Genomic DNA, 23,683 nt, shown 5'->3' with positions numbered 1-23,683 from the left:
GAATTTTTTCGAAAACCGGTTATCCCAGGTGAAAATTTGAGTGGACATTGCGGGAATTTGTTTGTCTGAAACAAATTTCATTGGCAGGATTATTTTATTTCTCAGTGCACAACACTGAATGTGGCAGTTAGTGACCTCCGCAGCATGTGCTTCCCCCCAACTCACAACAAAATTATATCACGAGGGCGATTGGCAATGGAAAGACCGTTTTTATGAAATGTTCATTCTACTCAACTCATAATTACAGGTTTTACTTCACCAGCCAAATGTCACCAGTGCGGTTGACCCGTGTTGCACACGTGCCCAGTCACGTGCACACAATGTTCACCATCAGCTCGCGTAATTTTATCGAGTCTGAAATCTGGGATCGGTATCAGAATTGCCGTGATTGTGTAGTGGAAAGTAATTCCGAAATCAATGCCTCATAATTTCTCGTGTTTGAGATGAGCGAGGCGTGATAAACCGCGTCCAGATGGTTCACACGTCGGATAAACAGAGTCCCATTACCTGGGACTGTTCCAGGTCTGTAATTACCGGGAACACAGCCAGAGGTTTTTCTCACTCCGAATGGAAAATGGGGGGATAAATTACTGATGCAGGCTCTTCGGTGCACGCGATGAAAATTGTGATCCCCTCGGGTGGATGAAAGCAACTGCGGGAGGAAAAAAGTGGAGGGAATAAAACCGAGATAATCGCGGAGACATTATTTTACGAATGGACTATTGCAGATGAGATCCCGCGCTCTGATACGCCCGACGTAATCCTGAATGAAAATAATGGATCGGCCTCCCTCCAGGTCCATTGTCCTTCAAAGTACGTCGATGCGGAGGAGAAAAATTATTTTTCAATTATGAAACGTTGAATGTAAATTTCAGAATTATGAGAATAAACTGTTGAACTTTTTTTAATTGTGGAAATCGGGAGATCGGCAGAGTGACATTGGAAAAATGATATCTCATTCTCAAGATATTTTTTCAGTCTTCACAATGAGCGCAGATTCATCCGAATCGCATCGTTTGCTCCGGATAAATCGGAGATGTAAGAAGTAAAAAAATCGAAGTAAAGTAATTTTGCGAATGCTATTGCGGATGAGATCCCACGCTCTGATACGCCCGACGTAATCCTGAATGAAAATAATGGATCGGCCTCCCTCCAGGTCCATTGTCCTTCAAAGTACGTCGATGCGGAGGAGAAAAATTATTTTTCAATCATGAAACGTTGAATGTAAATTTCAGAATTATGAGAATAAACTGTTGAACTTTTTTTAATTGTGGAAATCGGGAGATCGGCAGAGTGACATCGGAAAAATGATATCTCATTCTCAAGATATTTTTTCAGTCTTCACAATGAGCGCAGATTCATCCGAACGTCATCATTTGCTCAGGATAAATCGGAGATGTAAGAAGTAAAAAAAATCGAAGTAAAGTAATTTTGCGAATGCTATTGCGGATGAGATCCCGCGCTCTGATACGCCCGACGTAATCCTGAATGAAAATAATGGATCGGCCTCCCTCCAGGTCCATTGTCCTTCAAAGTACGTCGATGTGGAGGAGAAAAATTATTTTTCAATTATGAAAACAAATCGTTGAATTGAAATTCCAGAATTATGAGAACAAACTGTTGAACGTTTTTTAATTGCGGACATCGCGAGATCGGCAGAGTGAAATTGGAAAAGTGACGTCTCATTCTCAAGATATCTTTTCAATCTTCAAAATGAACTCGGATTCATCCAAATCGCATCATTTGCGCGGGGCGTATCGGGGATATAAGAAATTTTGTTTTGTGTACTCTCCCTTATTCAGCTTTCAAGTAAAATAAAAAAACTTTCTTGGTAAATAATATGATATCCCTTACATAAGAGTGATGTAGAAAAACATGGGGATGAATTTTCCACGGTACCCAGCCCCCTCCCTGTCAGCCGCGCATCCAACACCTGGTCCCAGTTCCAAGTGTCTATTAATTTCTACTCAGCGTGAGTGTGAAATCGATTTAGTTACCCTCTCGAACCGAGGGCTTTCACACACTCCCCTATAATCATCTGGACCAGAATTGTATTTACTTCTAACATCCCGAAAATTTGTATCAAATCCCGATAATTGTCTTCGGTAAATAATGAAGATCATCAGTAATCCAAATAGTGAAAAATTTCATGGAAAAATTTAGTGAATTCGCCAGAAAATTCTATTGAATTTCTATTCCGCTTATCACGTAATGTAATTATGATGTCTATATTTTTTTTTTATGTACTGTTATCTTTTGTTTATACTAATTGTGAAAAAAGAGAAATTCATTTTTTACTGTAATGAAAAAATACATTTACAACCTAATATTATATATAACCTATTATATATTATATACTATATGCATATGTATTTTTTTCTTTAATATTTTTCAGCCGTTAAAAAGCTAATATAGTTTTCTATAAAAAAATTAATAATATGGTTCTATAAAAAAAAACATATATAGGATAGTATATATCTATATAGTATATAATACACCTCCAAAAATAAAAAAGAAGGCAAAAGAGAAACGAAGAAGAAAATAAAGAAGATTATGACGATTCCGAATAAATTATTCAACAATTAAATTCTCATTGTGAAAAACTTTGTTGAAGCCATTCATTTTTCCTGCATTAATATTGAGATAAAAATTAATGAAAGTGAGAAACGGTAAGATTTTACTGATTTGGCATCCATGAGAAACAATACGCGCGCGCCCTGTTCTAGTTGAGGGAAAAAACAGCAAATTTATGTCAAGAAATTCCTTCAGAAAATGTCTTAATTGTGGACACATGAAATTCTACGGACTTTTTTTAAATCAAATTCGCGATCGCAATGTAGTGGTGGTAGCCACCAAGTGGTCTCTAAATTAACCACTCTCAGGGGCCAGCCAATGATATCACTGGCCTCTCCTTGATCTCATTGGTTGAGCCTCATCATTGGTTCCCTCCTAGGGATATCATTGGTTGGCCGCCAAGAGTAGTTAGTTCAGAGACCACTTGGTGGCTCTCACTTCGTGGATCTACGTTGCGATCGCGAAAAATTTCTATTAGCCATTTCGCTATAAAAAGCGCGCAGTAACGATGCGAAAAAAATTGATAGAATTTTGAACAGAAGTTTAACCGAAATCCCATACAATTTCCTATCCAATTCTTTAGATTTTGCGCGACTCGCTTCAAATATTCCGAAAAATTAACCGTTTACAATTCTTCCCTTTGAAAAAATGATAAATACAATGGGCGAAAAATCGCGTGTCGTGATAACAAATCGATGGTTGGGGGAGAATGAGGGAGAAAAATAGGGGCTCCGGTGCACGAAGTGTTTTGGGGGTCGCGCCCTCTCTCGCTTGGGGGTCCTTGAGGGATAACTCACCCTGTGGGTACATCCCCCACATACCGGAAATAGTGCATGCAGACCGGATGCAAGGATAGGTATTAGACAGGTGCTTCGCATTACGAGAGGAGTTTACGACGGGAGTTCACGATTGGTCAAGTCATCCGTGTAATTTTTTCGATTTTTTTGCATCATAAATTCAATTTCTGGAAAACCCCGATGACTCTTCGTTTTTTCAAGCATTTTTCGTCGTTTCAAACCCAACCTCCACCAATTTTTCCCATTTTTCTTCCGAATTTGTCTTTGAAGCGATGTAAAATAACGATAAAAAAAAAGAATTTGACTTTCATCTTTTTTACAAATCAATAGAAATCAATTTTTTGTCATTGTTATGTCTCAAATTATTGTACAAATATTATTGAATAATATAATTGCGAAAAAATTAGGAGTCAGCATCGTATTACAACACGAGACTGTTTTGTAACACGAAACGAGCCAAGTGAGCCACCATTTTCAATAAAACAGAGATCACACTGGACTCGATGGTTCATAATCGACTGAGCTCGTTTTGACTTCACTTTTAAACGTCTTTATATTTTAGCCTTTGTATCGAAGTAAATTGTTACTCTTTAGTTACAAATAAATAAAGTATTTTAAATTGCTGAGATTGAGTTCATATTACTCGACCATTCTACCGTACATAACATCATTCCGGCTGAAATCTCCGCCTACGTCCGTTATGACAAAATAGTATATTTAGATACAAGTGCGGAAAAGTGTTTTTCCGGCCTGTGGCGATGGGGTTTTTTATTCGTGTGGCGTTGGCGTCCGAGCCGTAGGCGAGGGCTGGTCAACCACACGAGTATAAAAACCCCATCGCAATAGCCCAGGAACAATATTTTTCATCACGCTGTGACGAAAAGTGAACTTTTCGGCACGCTCCGCGCTTCACCACATTGTGATGAAAAATATTGTTCGTAACTCGTGAAAAAAAGTTTTTTGCACTCGTTACGAAATATACTATTTCTGCAGTGATTTTCAAGTTTTCGAGTTTGGGAAGTATGTAATACCAANTTCACCACATTGTGATGAAAAATATTGTTCGTAACTCGTGAAAAAAAGTTTTTTGCACTCGTTACGAAATATACTATTTCTGCAGTGATTTTCAAGTTTTCGAGTTTGGGAAGTATGTAATACCAATTCCCAGACGAGAAATCGTGAGAAGCAGTACAGAAAAAGTGGTTTTTGGCTCGTGAATATCGAAGGATGTTTTTCATCACAACGTGTGGAAAATGGGCGTTGTGGAACGCGAAACGTGTCTAAAAAGTTACTTTTTCGCACAACGTGATGAAATAGTATATTTCGTACCGAGTGCAAAAAAGTGTGTTTTGGCGAGTGGGAGGTTTATATCACGAGCCGAAGGTGAGTGATATAATCCCACGAGCTATAAAACATTTTTTCACGAGTTACGAACAATATTTTTCATATCACAATGTGACGGAAATTAGACTTTTAGGTACGCGGAGCGTGCCGAAAAGTTCACTTTTCGTCACAGCGTGATGAAAAAGTTTTTTACGGCCTGACGAAGAAATGTACTATTTGTTGCTCGTTGATTCACATCAGAAATGACGCGATCAGAAAAAAATTTCCAGAAACTTTCCTCGGAGATGCTTTAGATGATTCAGCACATGATTCTTCGTTTCATCAACCTTGTTTTTCGTCGCTCAAATGCAACCGGCGATTTTTGAATTTTTATTGAGAATTTGCCTCCCATTCGTTTCTACAAATCAATAGCAATCAATTTTTGCTGCATGTTGATTCGGCTCGAAAATAAGGGGATTAGGAAATAATTTCGAGGAATTTTTTTTAGAAGTTCTCCCTCTGCTATTGATTCCCACCAGTAGATATTGCAGGAAATATTGTCGGTAAATCATGCATTTTCCACAGCAGCGCTAGTGATCGGAGGTTCGTGAGACGCCCGCCGGCAAAGTAGGGGGCTGTAGCTGTAGGTCTCATCAGGGAATGCGGTGGTCTCTAAACGAGTACCTACCGCCCGAAATTGCCACACGCTTAGACTCTACCGCATTCCTATTGGAAACGCTAAATATCAAAACGCCACCTATGAATGGCGGATATTGGGCTGCACACAGATAGTATACAACCGAATTTGGGCTTGGTTAGCGTGTATATGGGAAGCCTAAAATCGTCCATATTGGTGAAAACGAGCGCCGCCATCGGTAATTAGCGGTCCCAATACAGCTACTCTACATGTCGAAACATGAAAATAAAAAAAAACTCGGAAAATTAATTTCATCAAATAAATAGCGCAGGCGCAGATACCGCCCTCCAAGCCGACACCATATCGCACTTAAGGCGATATATCCATGAGGTATTTTCCCGCGAGAACATGCCTGAGGCCGCAGTTGCGATTAGTACATGAAAACGTGCAAACAGTCAGGATCTAGTGAGCGCAGGAAATGGGCGCCGGGAAATTTGAGTCTCACATATTTTTTAATGATTTTAATATTTTTTTCATAATTACTTTTTCCGTTACTATTGCTTTAAAGTGGTGCAACCCATTTATTGAGTTTTTACACTGTCTCATAAGAACAGAATTTATTTCATTGGTGCTACAATTACTGTTTGACACCTGCTGTCTCATGATTATTATGTAGCATGCTACATTGTCTTATTTTTTTTTTTAACGGAATTTGTTGCAAGGGCCTTCAGCCAGGTATTTACAAAGTAGTATAGACATTAGAAAACCGAGTGGAAATATAGTTATAGTTTGACAATAAGAAAATAGTAAGAAAAAAATATAATAAAATGTAGAAAAGTGAAACGATGCCTTGGTGAGAGAGAAAGTACAGAATTTACTGGTTTATTCTTGGGGGTACATTGTCTTATTTTGCGTTAAATTAGCCAAATCTGTAGTTTACATATGATCTCATAAGGAATCATTGGTTATTCCAATTCTAGCTGCAAGGTAGTAGTGGTTGGCTCTAACGCGTCCCTAGGGAGTCGACATTTTTTAAGCCAGATCCTTCCAGAGTCCTTGCAAAAAAGGTCGAAGGATTCTGCACCCTTTTTACTTAACATTTTTTGTTTGTTCCACGATTTTACTAGTTGTCTCTCTGTGTTCATCTGATTTCAATTGGGCTCGGAAGTTCGTGAATGGGACTGAGCTCATCTACCGAGTCGTCTGCCGCACCCCCGCCAGGCTGTCAGCTTCCTCATTCCTCATAATTACTTGATAATGAATAATAATTGACTAGTAGTAATTAATTTGTAATTAATATTTAATAGTCGAAAAAATTAAGAAAATTAAAAACGATTCGTATTCGTGATTAGTATGCAATAATGGACTAGATAAATTGTGGCGTCGGGTAATTCAATAAATACAAACATGATCTTAACAAACGGGTATTTTTATTCATTTTATTGCTCACCATAGGTGCACTCATAAATTGTTATCTCGTGATGCGTGGTACGCACTGAAAGATAATTACGATTCATAGTTGACGAGCCATAGTCATCCAGAGCATTGACCATTTTTTTATATTTTTTTTTATTTCTGCTCATTCCAGTCTTTTAAAGAAACACAACAAATATAGAAATAAAAAAAAATTATACATTATTTATGCACATTACACGACGCATTTTGATCTCTCACGTAATTCTTCAGTTTTATTATGAATAAATAAATTCTCTATTTTGTTTCATTCTCTTTTTACTCATTCTTCGATTACTTTCCGCACACTTTCCGTCTAATTATCGTAAATGAATGACTATTTGTACCTTCTTCGATCAATTTATATAGTAATTTAATAGATCGAGGTAAGAAGAAAAAAATCGCTATTTCAGGTGAATTTGATGGGTCGACCTTCTTTGCTAATTACGCGATTATCTCGGTAGTGGGTGCCTCTAGCGAAAAATGTCATAAGACTTTTTTTGTAGAGAATTCAATTTTCTACAAAAAAATCTTATAACATTTTCCTGTGAAACCACTAATTACTGAGATATTTACATAATGACGAGAATGAGAAAAATTCCACTCATCAAATTTCGTACCTTCGATACAAAATTCTCATCAAATTCAATGAATATTCGATTTTAGGCGAGCTCCGCAACAATTTCATGAACTCGTTCACGACTGAAAACCGTTCAACTATTTTAAATGCAATTTCACTGTTTCTAATTGATTAAAAAATTGATTTTATTCATTTCTGATTTTTTTTAGTATCATAAGAGAGCTCGGAATAACGGTTGAATAATGATAGTAGAAAACAATTCGAAAATCTTTTATTTACAATGAAATTCAATGATCTCTCGAAGAATCGGCTGATATTGGAAAGAAAATAAAACGTGACTTTTTCACAGATTCAACATTCAATTAAAAATCTTACTTAAGCGTTTTTCTTTGTTTTTGTTTCATCATCAGGACGAATGACAAGAGGGAATAGTCCAGTATACCTTCACACAAAATCATCTTGATTTTTTTTAAATTTCCAATTTCGTTCACTCATCTCTATTCACGTTATGGCAAAAATGGTGGACAGCCTGGGGCAGAATGATCTTCACTAAATCTCAAATATCTTTGGAACCAACGATGCGATTCGAGCGAGTCGGGGTTTATTTCAAAACTCGAGATATTCCTCTCAAAATGGCGCAATATTCTTTCAATTCCACTCAGCCAATCTTGAGATATTCCTGATTGAAGATGATCATTGTCCCCCGACTGTCTTCCTCACTCGTAATTTTTTTCATATTACTTCTCTTCATAATCTTAATGACACGATTACCTCACACAATAATCACAAGAACCCATCATTATCGCTCACTTTACATTGAAAAATTGTTAATGAAACTTTCAAAAAGTTGGTTTTATTAATCAACATGAAAATTCATCATGGATATTTACAAATTCCGTGCCGATCACTTCCAAATCGCTTCACTCGTCATTTTTTCATCATCATTTATTTATTTAATCTTCTTGCAAGGCAACTCTTGAGCAACAATTACTTTTTGTTTCATTTTTTTTTGGTTAATTAATCTTCCCTAATTCTAATTGACTTAATACATTAGTGTTGTTGTGAAAAAATTCTTGATTCATTTGTTAAGAGTATTTCTGCGGTTTTTTCAGTTGTCAAATGCATCAATGGACAATTCCATTTTATATAAATAGAATTGCCATAGATATTGCACACTCGTTCATTGTGTAATAAGTGTAATAGTACTTTGAGTGAATTTTCTTTTTCTGTGTACAAACGGTTTGGAAGGGACCGAAATTCATAATTGTATCATCGTACGCCCTAACGGTTCTAAATGTTTGTTAAAAGTTGTCTTAAACTACAGTCTTTGTCTATCAGCTGTCATGTTTTGTTTAAAATTGATTTAAACATTTGTATGTAAGCGCTCATTGCTGGTTGTCATCCCTATAATTTTTAAAAATTATTTCTCATTACCGTGCACGCTTCATCGGTATAAAACACTCAGGCATTTTTTCAAATCAGTCGGGATTAAATAGAAAAATTAAATAGCCGGTGGGAGATGCTGTTTCATCCATCATTGTGATTCAACACTCGTTTCACCACTCTTCAGATACAGTCCCATTCATTTTTTATTTCAAAAAGATTTTTACTTTTAATCAGACAAACTTTCGCTTCTGTAGTTCTGAGACGACCATTAACAAATACATTCAACCGATTCATACTCACATTATTCACGTTCGTTAATTCAATCCAATCGGTCCACTAATGAATCTTCAGTCATCATGAGTAAGTCAATAACACATCAGCCATCACTTGAATACTCAGTTTTTCTTTCGCTTCCAGAATTTTCAAAATAATACTTTCAAACGATTTTTTTAAAGGGATGAGTCTAGGAGTGCACGAGGGATGAGATAGGGGAAAAGGGCATTTTATTTGAGTAGAAAAAAAATATTTAAATGCGGAAAAAACTTTGCGTCTTGAAGTCTTAGTCAAAAGAGGATGGCAAAATATCAAACATGGCTGAAATTTTTTTTTATTCTTGATCGTAATTTAGTCTGCGACCTGAATTTAAGTGCTATGTATAATAATTTTAGTGTGCTACCTGAATTGACTTTCAAACCTGAATTTAAGACATGACTTGAATTTATCAGCATCGACCTGAATTTAAGCCCAGGCTAAAACGTAATTTGCGACCCGAATTTAACTCGCGGTCTACATTTTAGACAATATCTGAGCTTAAGTTGTGACCTGAATTTAAGCCCTGGTCTCAATTTAATATGCAACGGGAATTAAAGCCGTGGCTTAAGTTCAAGCCTTCCTTTCCATTCAAAACGAGGCATGCATTTAAGATGCCATCAAACTTTAGATGTCCCGACCTGAATTTAAGGTGATACCTGATTTTAAGATAATGTATATTCAAGTCCTGACTTCAACTTAATTTACGACCTGAATTTAAGTCGTGATCTGCATTTAAAACAAGACCTGAATTTAAGCCTTATGTAACCTGAATTTATTCCATTTATAGAAATCGTTTGAAATGAGTTGAGGGTGACCTGAACAGTCTAAATAATTTTAAAAAATCTTTAAAAATACAAGGTGGAGCCGCCGCCATCTTCCATCCGAGGGAGTTGTATGCAAACAAGATGGCGGCGCCCACACATCTCGTTTTTGATCACCTCGCATTTTTGAACAGTTATTAAAAATATTTTTCAAGCTATACTTCAGACTTTTTCGTTCCCTTTTGGCCGAGAATTCATGACGCAAAGTTTTTCCAGCATTTCAGTATCATTTTCTTTTACTCCCGAAGCCTCCTAATTCTCACAAAAAAGGTCTGAAGACATTTCCCTCTAAAAAACATCCACCCCTTTCACTCCAGAATGAATAAAAATATGAAAGAAAGAATATGATGTTAACGAACCCATGAGGTGAACAAAAAAATCTCAAAAAAATGCATAAAAAAGTCAAATATTCCTCACAGAAACGTCCCATCATCGCTGGAATCAGCGACGATCACCGAAATAAGCCCCACGTTATATTCGACAGAATCCATTCGCGAGTAGAAACATAAAAATCGTTGGATGAATGAATGATAATAAAATGAAAAGAATATTATTCCATAAATTTTTCACACTGTAAAACAAAAATGAAAGATACAAACAGCACACACAATCACGTATAAGAATTCCTTTTATTTGTCAATATTTGTTGTTAATTACCTCTCGATTTTCTCTTCACTAATTAGATAATAAGTGATTTGAAGTAGTTTATATGAATAGTTTCATTAATTGCGGCATAACGATAGTTACGTAACAGCATTATCCTCGTTCATCGATGATTTTAATAATCTTTCAACTATTTACTGTCACATATTTATCACTTAAATTTTTCCCCTCAATTATTTCATTTCATTTTTAATTTACGTTTTATTGACTAATGAAACTGCGAGACCCTCGTCACCTAGTGAAACTTCGCTACTCGATAAATCTTTCCTTCAAAGAACGAGAAAATGTTTTTTTTATTCATCAACAACCCCATTTTGACACAACTATTATTGGTTTATATATCATTGTTTTTATTCTCGTCTATTGCATTTTTCTGGCCAAGTGGTAAAACGTCAATATCATTGGAAGTAATGATGCGAATGAGATGAGTCAGTTCTCATTCTAAAGGTTGAAATAATACCTTGAGAATGAGACGTGACTCGTTGAATTGCACTCAGCCAATGTCGAGATAATCCCACAATAAAATTCCACCACTTGCCAAAAAAATCACAACGAAGCAAAAAACGTTGAATCGATTGTAAAAAAAAATTCACTGAATTCACTCCTGATATTACCTACCGCTTTCAAACCATTCAATTCAAATAAACCGTGTATAAATATATAATTAATTGTTTTTATTCCACACAACCAATGAAATCAAAGCACTCCATTTATTTATTCAGTTAAAAATTTATCGTTAGATTCTTTCGCATTTGTTAATGAATTGGTTTCATATCCGTTATTTCTGACTCAATGTTTTTTAACATTAAATTTTATTTAATTTACACATCAGCGCACCAGTGTAAAATATTCATACACAAAAAGTCGTACAACTGTGTAATTCACGCTAAGTACCTACGAGAGAAAGTCCGTGGTTACAAATCAGATTTTCAATTATTTTAATCTATTCAGTTACTCGATTAACTGCGTACCAATTATTTATGCATTCATCGTTTTTTCTGTTGTTTTGTCGTCATCCCCCCCCCCCCCTGACCAACTATTACTTATTAAAGATGAAAAATTGTGAAAATATTGGGGAATTGAGTCTCGATTGCGGTTTGTTCATGTGAATTGTAACATTGCAATTGTTTGTGGGTTAGTAATAAATAATCTATGGGTGAATATTAATGATGAATCGGGTTAAGGAACTCCCGCAGTAAGTATACTTGGTGAAAATTTCGAAATGGTATAAAGACGCAATATTTGGATCATGTTGTTGAGCACATTCAAAAACTATTCCCAAAATTTCAAGTACCTTGTCCACCCCATTTTCGAGATATACATCGTCAAAAATGGAAAAAACACAAAAATTGAATGTTCGGCGATGCATATCTCAAAAATGGGGTGGACCAGAGACTTGAAATTTTGGGAATATCTTTTTAATGTGGTCAACAACATATGATCCAAATATTGCGTCTTTATACCATTTCGAAATTTTCACCAAGTATACTTACTGCGGAAGTACCTTAATATCTCGTTTGAGATATTCATTATCATCTCCGATTCATTGTTTTTATCAGGGGAAAATTGCAAAGTGTGAGAGGAATTTGTCATTTTTTAATGTTGAAAAAATTTAATGTTGCTGATTTTGGGGAATATCTCGAAGTGTTGGGTTTTCGAAAAAAAAAGTGCAGTTTTTTATCGACCTGAATTTAAGCCACGCCTCCAATTTAAGCCGCACTGTGAATTCAAGCTGCGATATAAATCCAAGCCCGACCTGAATTTAAGACGAGACCTGAATGTAGGTGCAATGTAAATTTAGGACGCAACCTGAATCTGCGCCCGACCTGAATTTAAGCCACGACCTAAATTGATAGGCATATACCTGAATTTAAGTCACGACCAAAATTGATAGGTCCCGACCTGAATTTAAGTCGTTACCTGAATTTAAGCCGTGAGCTAAATTTGACCTCTTTGGTAGCTTATAACATTCTCCACAAAAAATGACTAATACTTTTTCCTGAACATCATGAAAAAAAAATCCTCTCACACTTCACATCTTCCCTAGAATTCCCGTCTATATACCAAAATAAGAGAAGAAAATTCCTCAGACATCCGACCCATCCAGGAGGGAAACCATGCAACATTCCTTGAAAAAGCATGTATACAACGATTACTTAAGCTCTCATCGATGAAATAACTATCAGCTAAGCGCATATTAATCCATATACTTACAATAATTTTTTTTCCACCATAATAAATGGCATTACCTAAATTCATGTTACTTTATTTATTAACCATATTTTCTTTGTTAGTAATTCAATGATACGAATACACTCACAAACTGATAAACAACTATAGTATAATCAATCTTATACCGACCCTCGCAGATATTGATCATCTAATCTCCATCCCCCCTCACAAATTCACATCTACCATCTCGAAACCTCATCAATTAATCAATTATCAGTTACATTGTCATCCATTATCATCAATTATCCCAATTACCTCATTCATTTATTTGTGAAAGGGTGCTAACTTACTCAAAATCCCACATTACACCGAACATACCTCATTATTATTTAAATATTAAACACACTGCAATGAATTCCAAGCACATATACGCCGCTCTAGACATTAGAATTATCATTACAATATATCTCGTGAGAAATAAATCAAATGATAAAGAAAATTCTAATGCACATTCACCACTCATTTGACTCTTCCCATCCATATCTCGGCTTAAGTTTAGTTAATCGTTTTCAATGCACCATATTATTACAATTATCTCGTGTTAAAAATTTTCTCATATTTCATCCCAATATTTCGTTCCTTTTTTTTTCATCAGTTCTCTTTAGATTTAGTTGCGTTGATTTTATGACATCGATTGCATTCCAAGTCAATTATTCATCTTCTCTCGTCGGTTTTCCTGGGTGATTATTTTTACAGATTAGATATTGCTGGCTGTGTAAACAAATCGTGAATTGTGTAATGAAATAAAGCCAGTTGATAAGACAATTATAATTCGAGGTGGGTAATTGTAGGTGAGACTGAACATGATGGGTTTGATATTTTTGTTGTTTGCGCGTTTATCTCAGTTGAAAGTGGGTGTAGGGGAATATTTAAGACATTTTTTGTGGGAAATTTTAGATTCGCTTTTTTTATACTGCATGATTGAATTTATATCTGAATTTAAGTAGCGATTTCAATTAATTCAAATTGTGACCTGAATTTAAGTCGCAGCCTGAATTTAAGCCACGTCCTCGATTTATGGTTGGACCCAAATTTAAGCCTCGACGTGAACTGAAGTAGTTTTGCAGATCCAAATCGAGGATTAAGACTTTCTGGACCTAAATTTGCGTCACGACCTGATTTTAATCTGCAGCCTGAATTCAAGCCACAACTTGAATTTATGCCTGGAACTGAATTTAAGCCTTCATCTCAATTGAATTCTAGATCCACATTGAAACTTAAAAGCCTTTCTAGTTATAAATTTGCGTCACGACCTGATTTCAAGTCGTAGCCTGAATTTAAGACATCATCTAAATGTAGAATGTCCCTCCATTACCTTCCCCCTAGACCCCTGCCAACCAAGACAACCCTAATTTCATATCCCCCACGTTCTCATCACGTTCTACACCTCTTCTGCATTAAAAGTGCTGATAATTTGACATAAACACCAAAAAAAAAACCTTCCAAATCGCCTCCAAATAATCACCCTCAACAATTTCCCACGATCATCTCCTCCCCACCTTACTCATACTTCAAAAATGTATTAGTTTTCTGATCCCGCTGTCCTGGATGATTCTGCCAGGCGCCCTGGCTAGCATTGGGATTATTGGGCCCAGGTCCCCCAGACCCAGGATTTCCCGTGTTGCCATCACCACCCCCTTGATTCATCCAGCTGAGAAATCCCGAATTTCCACTGTTCCCAATACTGTTGTTCCCCGAGGGTGGTTGTCCAGGTGGTCCAGGCTGGTTAGAATACCCCTGATCATTTCCCTGATTCTGAAGATTCCCAATGAGTCCCCATGACGCTTGATTGAGGGCAGCAGCAACAAGTGCTGGATTAACTGGCAATCCTGACAGATTAATTCCCCCCATAGCAAGTGGATTGGTCAAACCACCACCACCACCACCGCCATTATTCTGTCCTGTTATACCAAGTGCCTGTAAATTTGGCATGTCAAGATTTCCACGATTTCCAGGATTACTCCAGCCATTGGGGCCCATATTATTGCCCGAATGTCCCATGTAACGATTTCCCTGATAATTTCCCTGCATATTATTGTCAATTGGGCCTGGCATACCCCTTCCACGCATATTTGAATTCATCTGATTGTTGAAATTACGATTGTTACCCTCGGATTTTGGTGCTGCATTGGATACATGAACAGATATGCCCTTTATTATGTGATCTTCACCGCACAGGGACTGGGCAACCTCGGGATCTAAGAATGTTACGAATGAGAATGCACGAAATGGCTTGGGGATGAATACGTCCGTAACTTCACCGAATTTTGAGAAGTAGTCGCGAAGATCGTCCGCTGTTAGGTCTTCTGTACAGCGGCCCACGAATACCTTGCACGGTACTTGCTGAATCATTCCCTCCTAAGCACAAACGCCAATCATCAGTCAGGGGGTTGTTAGCCGGGGGGGTTGTTTCGGGGTGTGGGGTTGATACTTGTTGGGAGGGTTGGAGTCCATTTTCTTTATTCGATCGCGAGAAATTGACAGTCTTTCCAGGGTGAATTATTAAATAGATGGGAGAGAACTCGGTGAAAGTCCATCTGCCCATTCATATCTCAGCATTTACCCGCCAATTCTGTTTGCTCCATTCTTATTGGTTATGGGGTGTGGTTCCGTCTAGGCTCCATAGGCGTTCACGCGCAAAGTTTGCGCGCGCACGCTGACGCAAAATGGCCGCGAGTGATCACAAAATGGCGGATGAGTGATGAACAGGTCTGAGAGTCCGTTCAATGGGGTGAACTATTTTTTCCAAGGAAGGGCTTTTATGGAGTTCTGGGGCATCTGGTGCTGGAGGGTAAAAGGCCTTAGTTGAATTTTTTTTTCTTATAAAAAATGGAAAAACTATTTATGAACAATTCTCACGTGCCTCCCTTCCAACAAGTATCAAACGGTTAAACACATATCCCCACATCATTTGCATCATATCAATCAACTGAATCCGCTGAATATCATCTAAAATATATACAATACATACAACAAAATTGGTCCTAATTCGGTTGAAAAACCTCATAAGTATTCAACAATGTTCATCGTTCATGTTTTTTTTTTCTATTTTATACAAAGTTATCTATTATCTATGTATAAATCCTTAACCACTAATTTCAGAATAACAAGAAATAAAAACGTTACCCCGAACATTTGCATCGTTAATATTCCACTCGAAATTATAATCAAACTATGGTACAAGGAAAATATACCCAAAATAATGGTTAAAATCATACTTCATAACTATCCATTCCTAGGTTAATGTAATCATTTAACTTACAGTGAATATCGTAAAACATTATTAGTAATTGGCGACGTTGATGGATAGTAAAGAGCAAACGTCTACAATTATTCTTTCCATTTTGATTTATCTCCCCAAATAAAAAGAAATTTATAACTTTTTTGCTAAATTTTTCTGAACGTAAAGGCGATTGAAATTTTTTTTTTGAACCATTTTTTCTCAAGTCGCAGCCTAAATTTATGTCACGAACTGATTTTGAATGCAAGTGAGTACCTGAAATTAAGCCATGGCTTAAATTCATATCTCGACCTGAGTATGAATGCAAGTTGTTACTTGAATTTAAGTCACGATCAGAATTTCGATTTGAGACGAGATTAGAATTTAAACCGTGATCTAAATTTAGGTCACGACCTGATTTTGAATACAAACGACTAGCTAAATTTAAGCCATGTCTTAAATTTGTGTCACGACTTGATTACGAGCACAAGTTGTTACCTGAATTTAAGTCGTTGCATAAATTTAAGCCTCGCCTTAAATTCAACTCGCGACCTGATTTTGAATGCAAAAAATACCTGAATTTAAGCCGTGGCTTAAATTTGCGTCGCGACATGATTATGAATGCCAGTTGTGACCTGAATTTAAGTCGCGATATAAATTTCATTCTCTTCTTAAATTCAAGTCGCGACCTGAATGCAAGTCACAACCCTGGAAAAACAGATTAAAATATCTCTCCCTTGAATTTCAAGATCCCCAAAAACCCTAAAATCACACGTAATGCCTAAAGACGTTACATTTCCAGGAATTCGCGATGTTAAACGACCGCGAGGCGGCGCTGACGCTTTAACATGGCCCCCTTAAAACATGTCGAATGAAATCACCAAAAGTGGTATCAGGGGAAACTTCCTATTCATACACACAATTGGGGCTCCTCAATAATAAATGGGCTTAACTCCATTGATCCATTGACTCCATTGAGCGACTGAAAATTTTTAATGGTAAAATTTAATGTCATCCATATTGTAACATTACTTAAAGCCCCGCCACTCGTCAATTTAACATCGCGAATATCTTCACCCTAAGACAATGTCAAATCAATGAATCCTCCCTGTCCGTAAACGAGACCCTTCTGAGCCCTCTCCCAATATCCCTAACTCCCATCAAGCCCGATCCCCTGAGAAACTACTCAATTAACCGTAAAACCGGGCCATTTATCAATATCTCGACGTCTCAGCGGGATGTTCCCTCGCAGGTCGATGCTTGTAGTACCGATCGTAATAGTTCTCTTTGGGATATCTGTTGTCATATCGTCCATCGCTGCGATCCATGTACCGCTCCTCCCGTCCCTCATACCTGGTGGTCTCATCCTCCCTGCCCTCCTGGTACCGTCTGTCCTCCCTATTATCGTATCTATTCTCCTCCCGATTGTCACGTCCATCCTGATGACGAGTGTCTGTGTAACGCGGATCATGCCTGCCATCGATGTACCTTCCCTCAGCGTCGTAATAGCTCCTCTCGTACTGATACCCATATCTTCCCTTATCATACTCACTACCGTCTGACCCCAGATAAGGCCGATTGCCCTCGTAATTGTACCTAGTGTACTCCGACTCCTGGTAATTCGTTCCAGGGGCTGACTGTGGCGCCGCCTGGTGAGACGCCATGTAACCTCTAGACTCGTAATTGTTCTCGTCATAACCTGGATACTGGGGCTTATCGTAACCGTAACCCTGGGCTATTGGCTGTTGGGGCACACCCTGCTGCTCATACTTGTATTTATTTGTTTCATCGTATGGGTAATTTGGGGGATAGGATGGATAATGAGTTGTCTTGTAATCGTAATCCTGATCGTAGCGGGGTGCGGTTGTACTTTCGGCGGTTGTTGGCATGTAGGGTTTAGCCACTGATAAACGACGACTACCTGGGGTATGCACCGGAATTGGACGATAACACTCGCTGTGCTTACCGGTATCATACTGACGTGCCATCATTATCCCGTCTATGTTCTGGAACCAGACACATCCATTCCCTCGAACAATAGGTACTTTTTGGGGGGTTGGGGCTGATTTTTTGGTTTCAGGGGGGCTTTCTTTTGGGGTCAGACACTCTCAGGGGCACATTCGGACATTTTGACGTGTAATTTTTTGGGGGAGGGGGCGTTGCTGAGGGGGCGAAACGTTTTTGACTCGATGAGGCAGATTAGAGTGATAAACGAATTTTATTCGATCGTGTTTCAATTCTAATTAATTGAAGTAATTGATTAATTAATCAATGAAATTGTTATATTACTTGTTGGGTAGATCATTCGTTATTAATTCATAGTAATTTGTGAAATTCTCTACTTGTTTTTAATTGCTCAATTGGTTAAAAAATCAATGTTCGTGAATTAAGGGAGGATGGAGGATTTTTTCTCACGGAAAATTTGAAATATCTCGAAAAAGAGTGGATCTACGAGAAAACTCCCGGGAACATTTTTTGTAGCTTATGAAATTCTCCACAAAAAAGGTTCTAATAAAAAATTTCTAATCCCCCTTGGATTCAAAGATATTCACGAACGTTTGTCTCCTCAACAATTCCCCCTTTACTTCTCTCCCAAACTAACGGAGGGAAATTCAATCAAGGATGTGTTTTAATCGCCTACTCAATCTGTTCATTCAACCGATCGACATTGTATTCTACGGTCTCACTCCATCGACATACTCCACACAGCACACCCCGGAATTGAAACGAAAAACGTACAACAAAGGATGAATTAACGCGAGTACATGAGTTTATTTTCTCCCACGCACGCACACGTCATTACATAATTGAACTTTCGTAATAATTCGGTAAGCAGAGCTGGGCAAAATAATCATGACTGTTGGTTCGAATGGGAGAAATTGAATAGTTTTTTCATAGTTTTCTTCAAATGAATACTATTTCAAATCAAGAGTTAATAATAATCTTTTGAAATATCGTCGTATGAAAATGTTGATCAACTATCCGGCCATTTTATTGGAATAGTCGATCTAATTTTAGAAACAGTCAATACAACTTCTGTTAAAAAATAGAAAATGCCTAGTTCGTTTCAGTTGCGGAAGGAAAATAAAAATAGGTAATTTCTCCAAAACAATCAACTCAATGACTATTTACAATAGTATTCAATTCTCAAATACCATAAAAAGCTATTTCCCTTAAATTCACTATTTGATTGAAGTTGAGAAATTACATAGTTTTCAAATGTTTATCAACTACCCAGCCATTTTATCGGAATAGTCTATCTAATTTTAGAAGCAGTCAATACTATTTCTATTAAAAAACAGAAAATACCTAGTTAATTTCACTTTCAGAAGCAAAATAAAAAAAAAAAATTAATTCCTCCAAAGAGTATTCCATCCTCAAAAACCATAAAAAAAACTATTCACTATTAAACTCCCATGGAACTCCCCAGCTCTGTCAGAATGAAATCACACTGTCAAAAAATTCATCAATCAATAATAAACCATTACTCTTAAAAATTCATATTAAACATGACTTGAACTCCCGATAAAAAAACACCTCTCAATATACCATCCACCCGATGATTTTAATGCTCTACATCACGAGAGAAACTCCATACATTTCGATTATTTAATAAAAAAAATTGGCGAAAACAAGAGAGAAAAAAAAGTCAGTCCATTCACTTGAAGAGAGAGAAACACTCTGAGTCACCCGCATCACACTCCATACATTCAGATATCATACAGACATGAAACCATGTACGCTCGCTCTTTACATCATTGTCGCCATTCGCATTCATCTATTTATACCATAAAAAACGTTCTCACTCATTATTTACTTTCTTCCATTTCATTTTATAATTCGGTAAATGCACACACGGAGATGATCGGTTTCTTCATGACTCGTTTTATTTTTTCTCTTTAAATTTTCTAAAATCAATGGTTGCAATGTAAATGTAGCAATGAAAGTTCAGAACGAGAAGAAGTGATGTAACTTTAATTTTTGCAAAATATTTCGGAAGATGTCAAGCTGAAATAATTTTTGTTGTGAAAGAATTCTACTTTTAGGAATAAAATGAAGCAATAGATAATAGCAGTGGTCTCACTTGGTTTATTCTATTTTGAATATTGTAAAACGAAAGGGGTTCAAGTTTAAATTTTAGATCAGTTTTTGCAAAATTGTTAGCAAAAATTTGTGTCATGGTGGAATAAATAATTTTTTTTATCAAAAAATTCCACTTTTGGGAATAAAATGAAGAAATAAATAAATAATTACAATAATATGAATAATATTTCCACTGATATTCACCAAAACTTCATGAATTTTTCGATTTTGCTCTGCTGAATTCAGGCCTGATATTATTTTTCGTGAATATTTTATATTTACATCTCATATTGTCAACTCTGGAGACAGTCATGAAAATAACGATCTGAATCTCGTACATATTGATCGTTAACACGTGGAATGTATCTCTCCTTAAATATGTTGTGCTCTGTTCAATGGTAATCCCCGAATAGGGGACGGCTCGACTCAATCTGTTGTCAAGTTGAATTAAAATATTGTTTGGCCGCTTACCTTGCTGTTGGGAACCTTGACGTCACACCATCTTCCATCGATCATGTGTCGTTGGGCAAGACACCTCAGCTGGGACTCGTAACTGCCGAATCTTATGAAGCCAAAGCCTTTACTTTGGCCGGATTTAGCGTCCTTTTTCACCTGAAACCCCGAAAATTCTATTGAAACATTTCTGGATTCTACTCGGATATTTTTTCATACTTTTGTTAATTATAAATGATAAATTTGCGGTGATAATTCTCGCTATCACCTCATTAACAATGATTCTGCTTCCAAAACATTGTTTATAGTCTTTTAGACAATTTTTTGTACAAAATATTAATACAAAGTCCTGATTAATTAATTTATGAAACAGCCAACTTTTCAAGATTATGAAACTGCAAAAAGTACTTGAGGATTTTTAAAGTTAAATGGAGTGATTTAGTTTTTTCACAGCAATATTGGGGCTTTTCCAATGTCGATGAGAATGAATGCATTACCTGGGCCATCAGAACTTCCCCAAAAGTCTCGAAGTACTCCCTCAAATTTTGCTCAGTAGTTTTCCAGGGTAATCCAAGTACGATTAAATCAGTGCAACGCAGCTTTGTCTCCATTCTTTTAGTCTTGGCCGTGGAATTCTCCAAATTGTCATCAGATTTGCGTTTATTTTCTGTAAAGCACCAACAACGTTACCAGAACATCTATTTTCTCAAGTTAATAGCATTACGTGAAATAAACCGAGAGTTAAAAAATATTTTTCCGTACTGATCTTCACTTTTCCTCGTCCGGGGATTGGTATTGGCCTTTCCCCAAAGGGCCACAAAAAAATTCCCCTTTAAACGACCCAATCGTAATGCATCAAATTCCCGTCTCACATCCCAAAAATCCTCCCAAACCAAAAAGAAAATTCTCAAATTTCACTCGCTCAATCTCAAATCGTCGATTATTAAAAACCCTGCATTTTCCCAAAATCGCAAAAATCTCCACATCCTCATCCCTCACCCCCAAACCCAACCAAAAAACAATCATCAACCCAAACATCCTCATCCCCTCCGCCAACCACAAAGCCATCCTCGTTTAAAGTGAAATGGAACCCCTGTGTTTACATGAACTTGCAGAATTGTATTTTCTCCTCCAATTATTATTTTTTATTTATGAAACTACTTCATTGACTCAACAATGCACTGATCGAGTGGATATACTAACTTCATAGATATAAAGTAATAAATGTAGCAGAAAACAATTCTAAAAGTTCCTGTAAACACAGGGGTTCCGTTTCCCCTTAAAAAAAATCCCCACTTTCCCCTCCCAAAAATTCTCCAAGGCGAAAAAAATCCTCAAATTCCACTCGCCCAATCTCAAATCATCAACAATTAAAAACCCTCCCCTCCCCTAAAAATCTCCACATCCTCATTCCCTCTCCAGCCCCCCAAAAGAACAAAAGAAAAAAAAACAAAAAATATCCAATATCAACCCAAACATCCCCAACCCCTCTTCCAACCGCAAAGCTATCATCCTTAAAAAAAAATCCCCCCTCCAACCGACCCAAGCCTAATACATCAAATCCGACTCTCACCTCCCAAAAAACCCTCAAACAAAAAAAAATCCTCAAATTCCACGCGCCCAATCTCAAATCATCAACAATTAAAAACCCTCTCCTCTCTGAAAAATCTCCACATCCTCATCCCCCCTCTAACCCCCAAAAAACAAAAGAAAAAAAAAAGAAAAAATATCGAATATCAACCCAAACATCCCCAACCCCTCTCCCAACCACAAAGCTATCATTCTTGAAAAAAAATCCCCCCTCCAACCGACCCAAACCTAACACATCGAATCCGACTCTCACTTCTCAAGAAACCCCTAAACCAAAAAAAAAATCGCGAAATTCCACGCGCCCAATCTCAAATGATCTACAATTAAAAGCCCTCCCCCCTCCCAAAAATCTCCACATCCTCATCCCCCCCCTAATCCCCAAAAAAACAAAAAAATATCTATTATCAAGCCAAACATCCCCTCCCCCTTCCCCAGCGTCGGGCGCCAGTGGCGTCTACCTTTTGGAAAAACGCAGAAATAGACAGCCTTTCCCCAGCCACTCTCAGGCGGATGAAGTCTTCCATCGACAAGCCTAACGCCCCGCATGCTCCTCGACTCGGGATTGCGATATTTGAGTCCACAGGTACCGGGAAATTGGGCAGCCAAAGTAGTCAACAGTAGTGTAATGTCGTCCTCAGTGGGTAACTCTATGGGCTCCTCACCCTCGTCCTCAGCAACTTGAATGTACGACGACATTTTTCTGCCCGCCACAGTATCTGTTATTCCCAACTGAATTCGATGCTCTCTTTAAATAAACTATTGCCTCGTCCTTCCTGTTTCTGGACAATGCTGTATGCCTCACGAAAATCGTTCACTCACTCACGCGCTCAGTTATTTATATATGTATTCATATACAACACTTTTTTGGTTGTTGGCTTGTCTCACGTTCTCGCTATGCTTTCGGTATTTGCTAGGGTCTGGGTGCTTCCATTTACTACGCAGATTTTTTGATTTTTTTTCCCGTTGGGCATGAAATAGCGGGGCTTTTTCAGCGTATTCAGTGGCGAAACGGTGGGACGGGGGACTTTGGGGATATTAATATTACTCTTTCGCTCGTTATTTATTATTTTTCAACTCGAAACAACACAACAAACATACACGCTCGGAAACTCGCAGCCAAATCTCGCAGTCACGCAACACCGCACTTCTCTCTCACGCTTACGTTGGGGGGCTTGTGCATCGAACACACGGCGAGAGCATTGGGAGGTAGGAGAGTGTTGGCTGATGGCGGACCTTCGGGGTCGATAACGGAAGCGGATGTGGCGGGCGGCTCATTGGGTTGGGTTGGGTTCAGGGAGCGGGAAGGTTTGAATTCAGGGGAGCGATTTTACTCGTTTTATGTCGACATCAAATCGTAAATTTCAACCAATGACAGTCCTGAATTCGAAATACTCAACTAGGATTGGTTGAAATTTATGATTTTATGTCGACATAAAACGAGCAAAATCGCTCCCCAGCTCTCAGTTGTTTTTCGGGAATATCTCCCAATCTAGGGGAGGTGGCGAAATTTTTGTGATTAGCTTTTTTGGAGGTCTATATTCGGTCTACGAAAAAGGTTAT

General features: G+C 37.5%; 1 protein-coding gene across 2 annotated transcripts; it reads right to left on the bottom strand.

The window, feature by feature from the left end:
• Positions 1 to 11,979: 11,979 nt before the first annotated feature.
• LOC107041067 (TAR DNA-binding protein 43) lies at positions 11,980 to 23,319 on the bottom strand. Of its 2 annotated transcripts, none has more exons than XM_015261435.1 (4): positions 22,582 to 23,319; positions 21,031 to 21,200; positions 20,552 to 20,692; positions 11,980 to 15,135 (listed from the first exon to the last, which is right to left on the bottom strand). In XM_015261435.1, exons 1-4 carry the CDS (start codon positions 22,817 to 22,819, stop codon positions 14,278 to 14,280), a joined length of 1,407 nt encoding a protein of 468 aa, XP_015116921.1. In that variant the 5' UTR covers positions 22,820 to 23,319; the 3' UTR covers positions 11,980 to 14,277. The 2 variants fall into 2 exon arrangements, with proteins under 2 accessions (XP_015116921.1, XP_015116922.1); XM_015261436.1 differs by lacking the exon at positions 11,980 to 15,135 and adding an exon at positions 15,788 to 18,003.
• Between the last annotated feature and the right edge of the window lie 364 nt (positions 23,320 to 23,683).

Source organism: Diachasma alloeum, unplaced genomic scaffold, assembly GCF_001412515.2.
Source record: "Diachasma alloeum isolate Michigan unplaced genomic scaffold, Dall2.0 Dall_scaffold_00354, whole genome shotgun sequence".
Taxonomy (NCBI): domain Eukaryota; kingdom Metazoa; phylum Arthropoda; class Insecta; order Hymenoptera; family Braconidae; genus Diachasma; species Diachasma alloeum.
Note: the sequence above shows the minus strand (reverse complement) of the source record. Positions and strands in the feature narration are given on the sequence as shown.

Coding starts and splice junctions, on each gene's coding strand:
- LOC107041067 (XM_015261435.1), bottom strand. CDS start 22,819: ATGTCGTCGTACATTCAAGTTGCTGAGGACGAGGGTGAGGAGCCCATA. Junction 21,201..22,581: donor TTTCTGCGTTTTTCCAAAAG/GTAGACGCCACT, acceptor GGTGCTTTACAG/AAAATAAACGCAAATCTGAT. Junction 15,136..20,551: donor TCAAGGTTCCCAACAGCAAG/GTAAGCGGCCAA, acceptor GTTTGTGCTTAG/GAGGGAATGATTCAGCAAGT.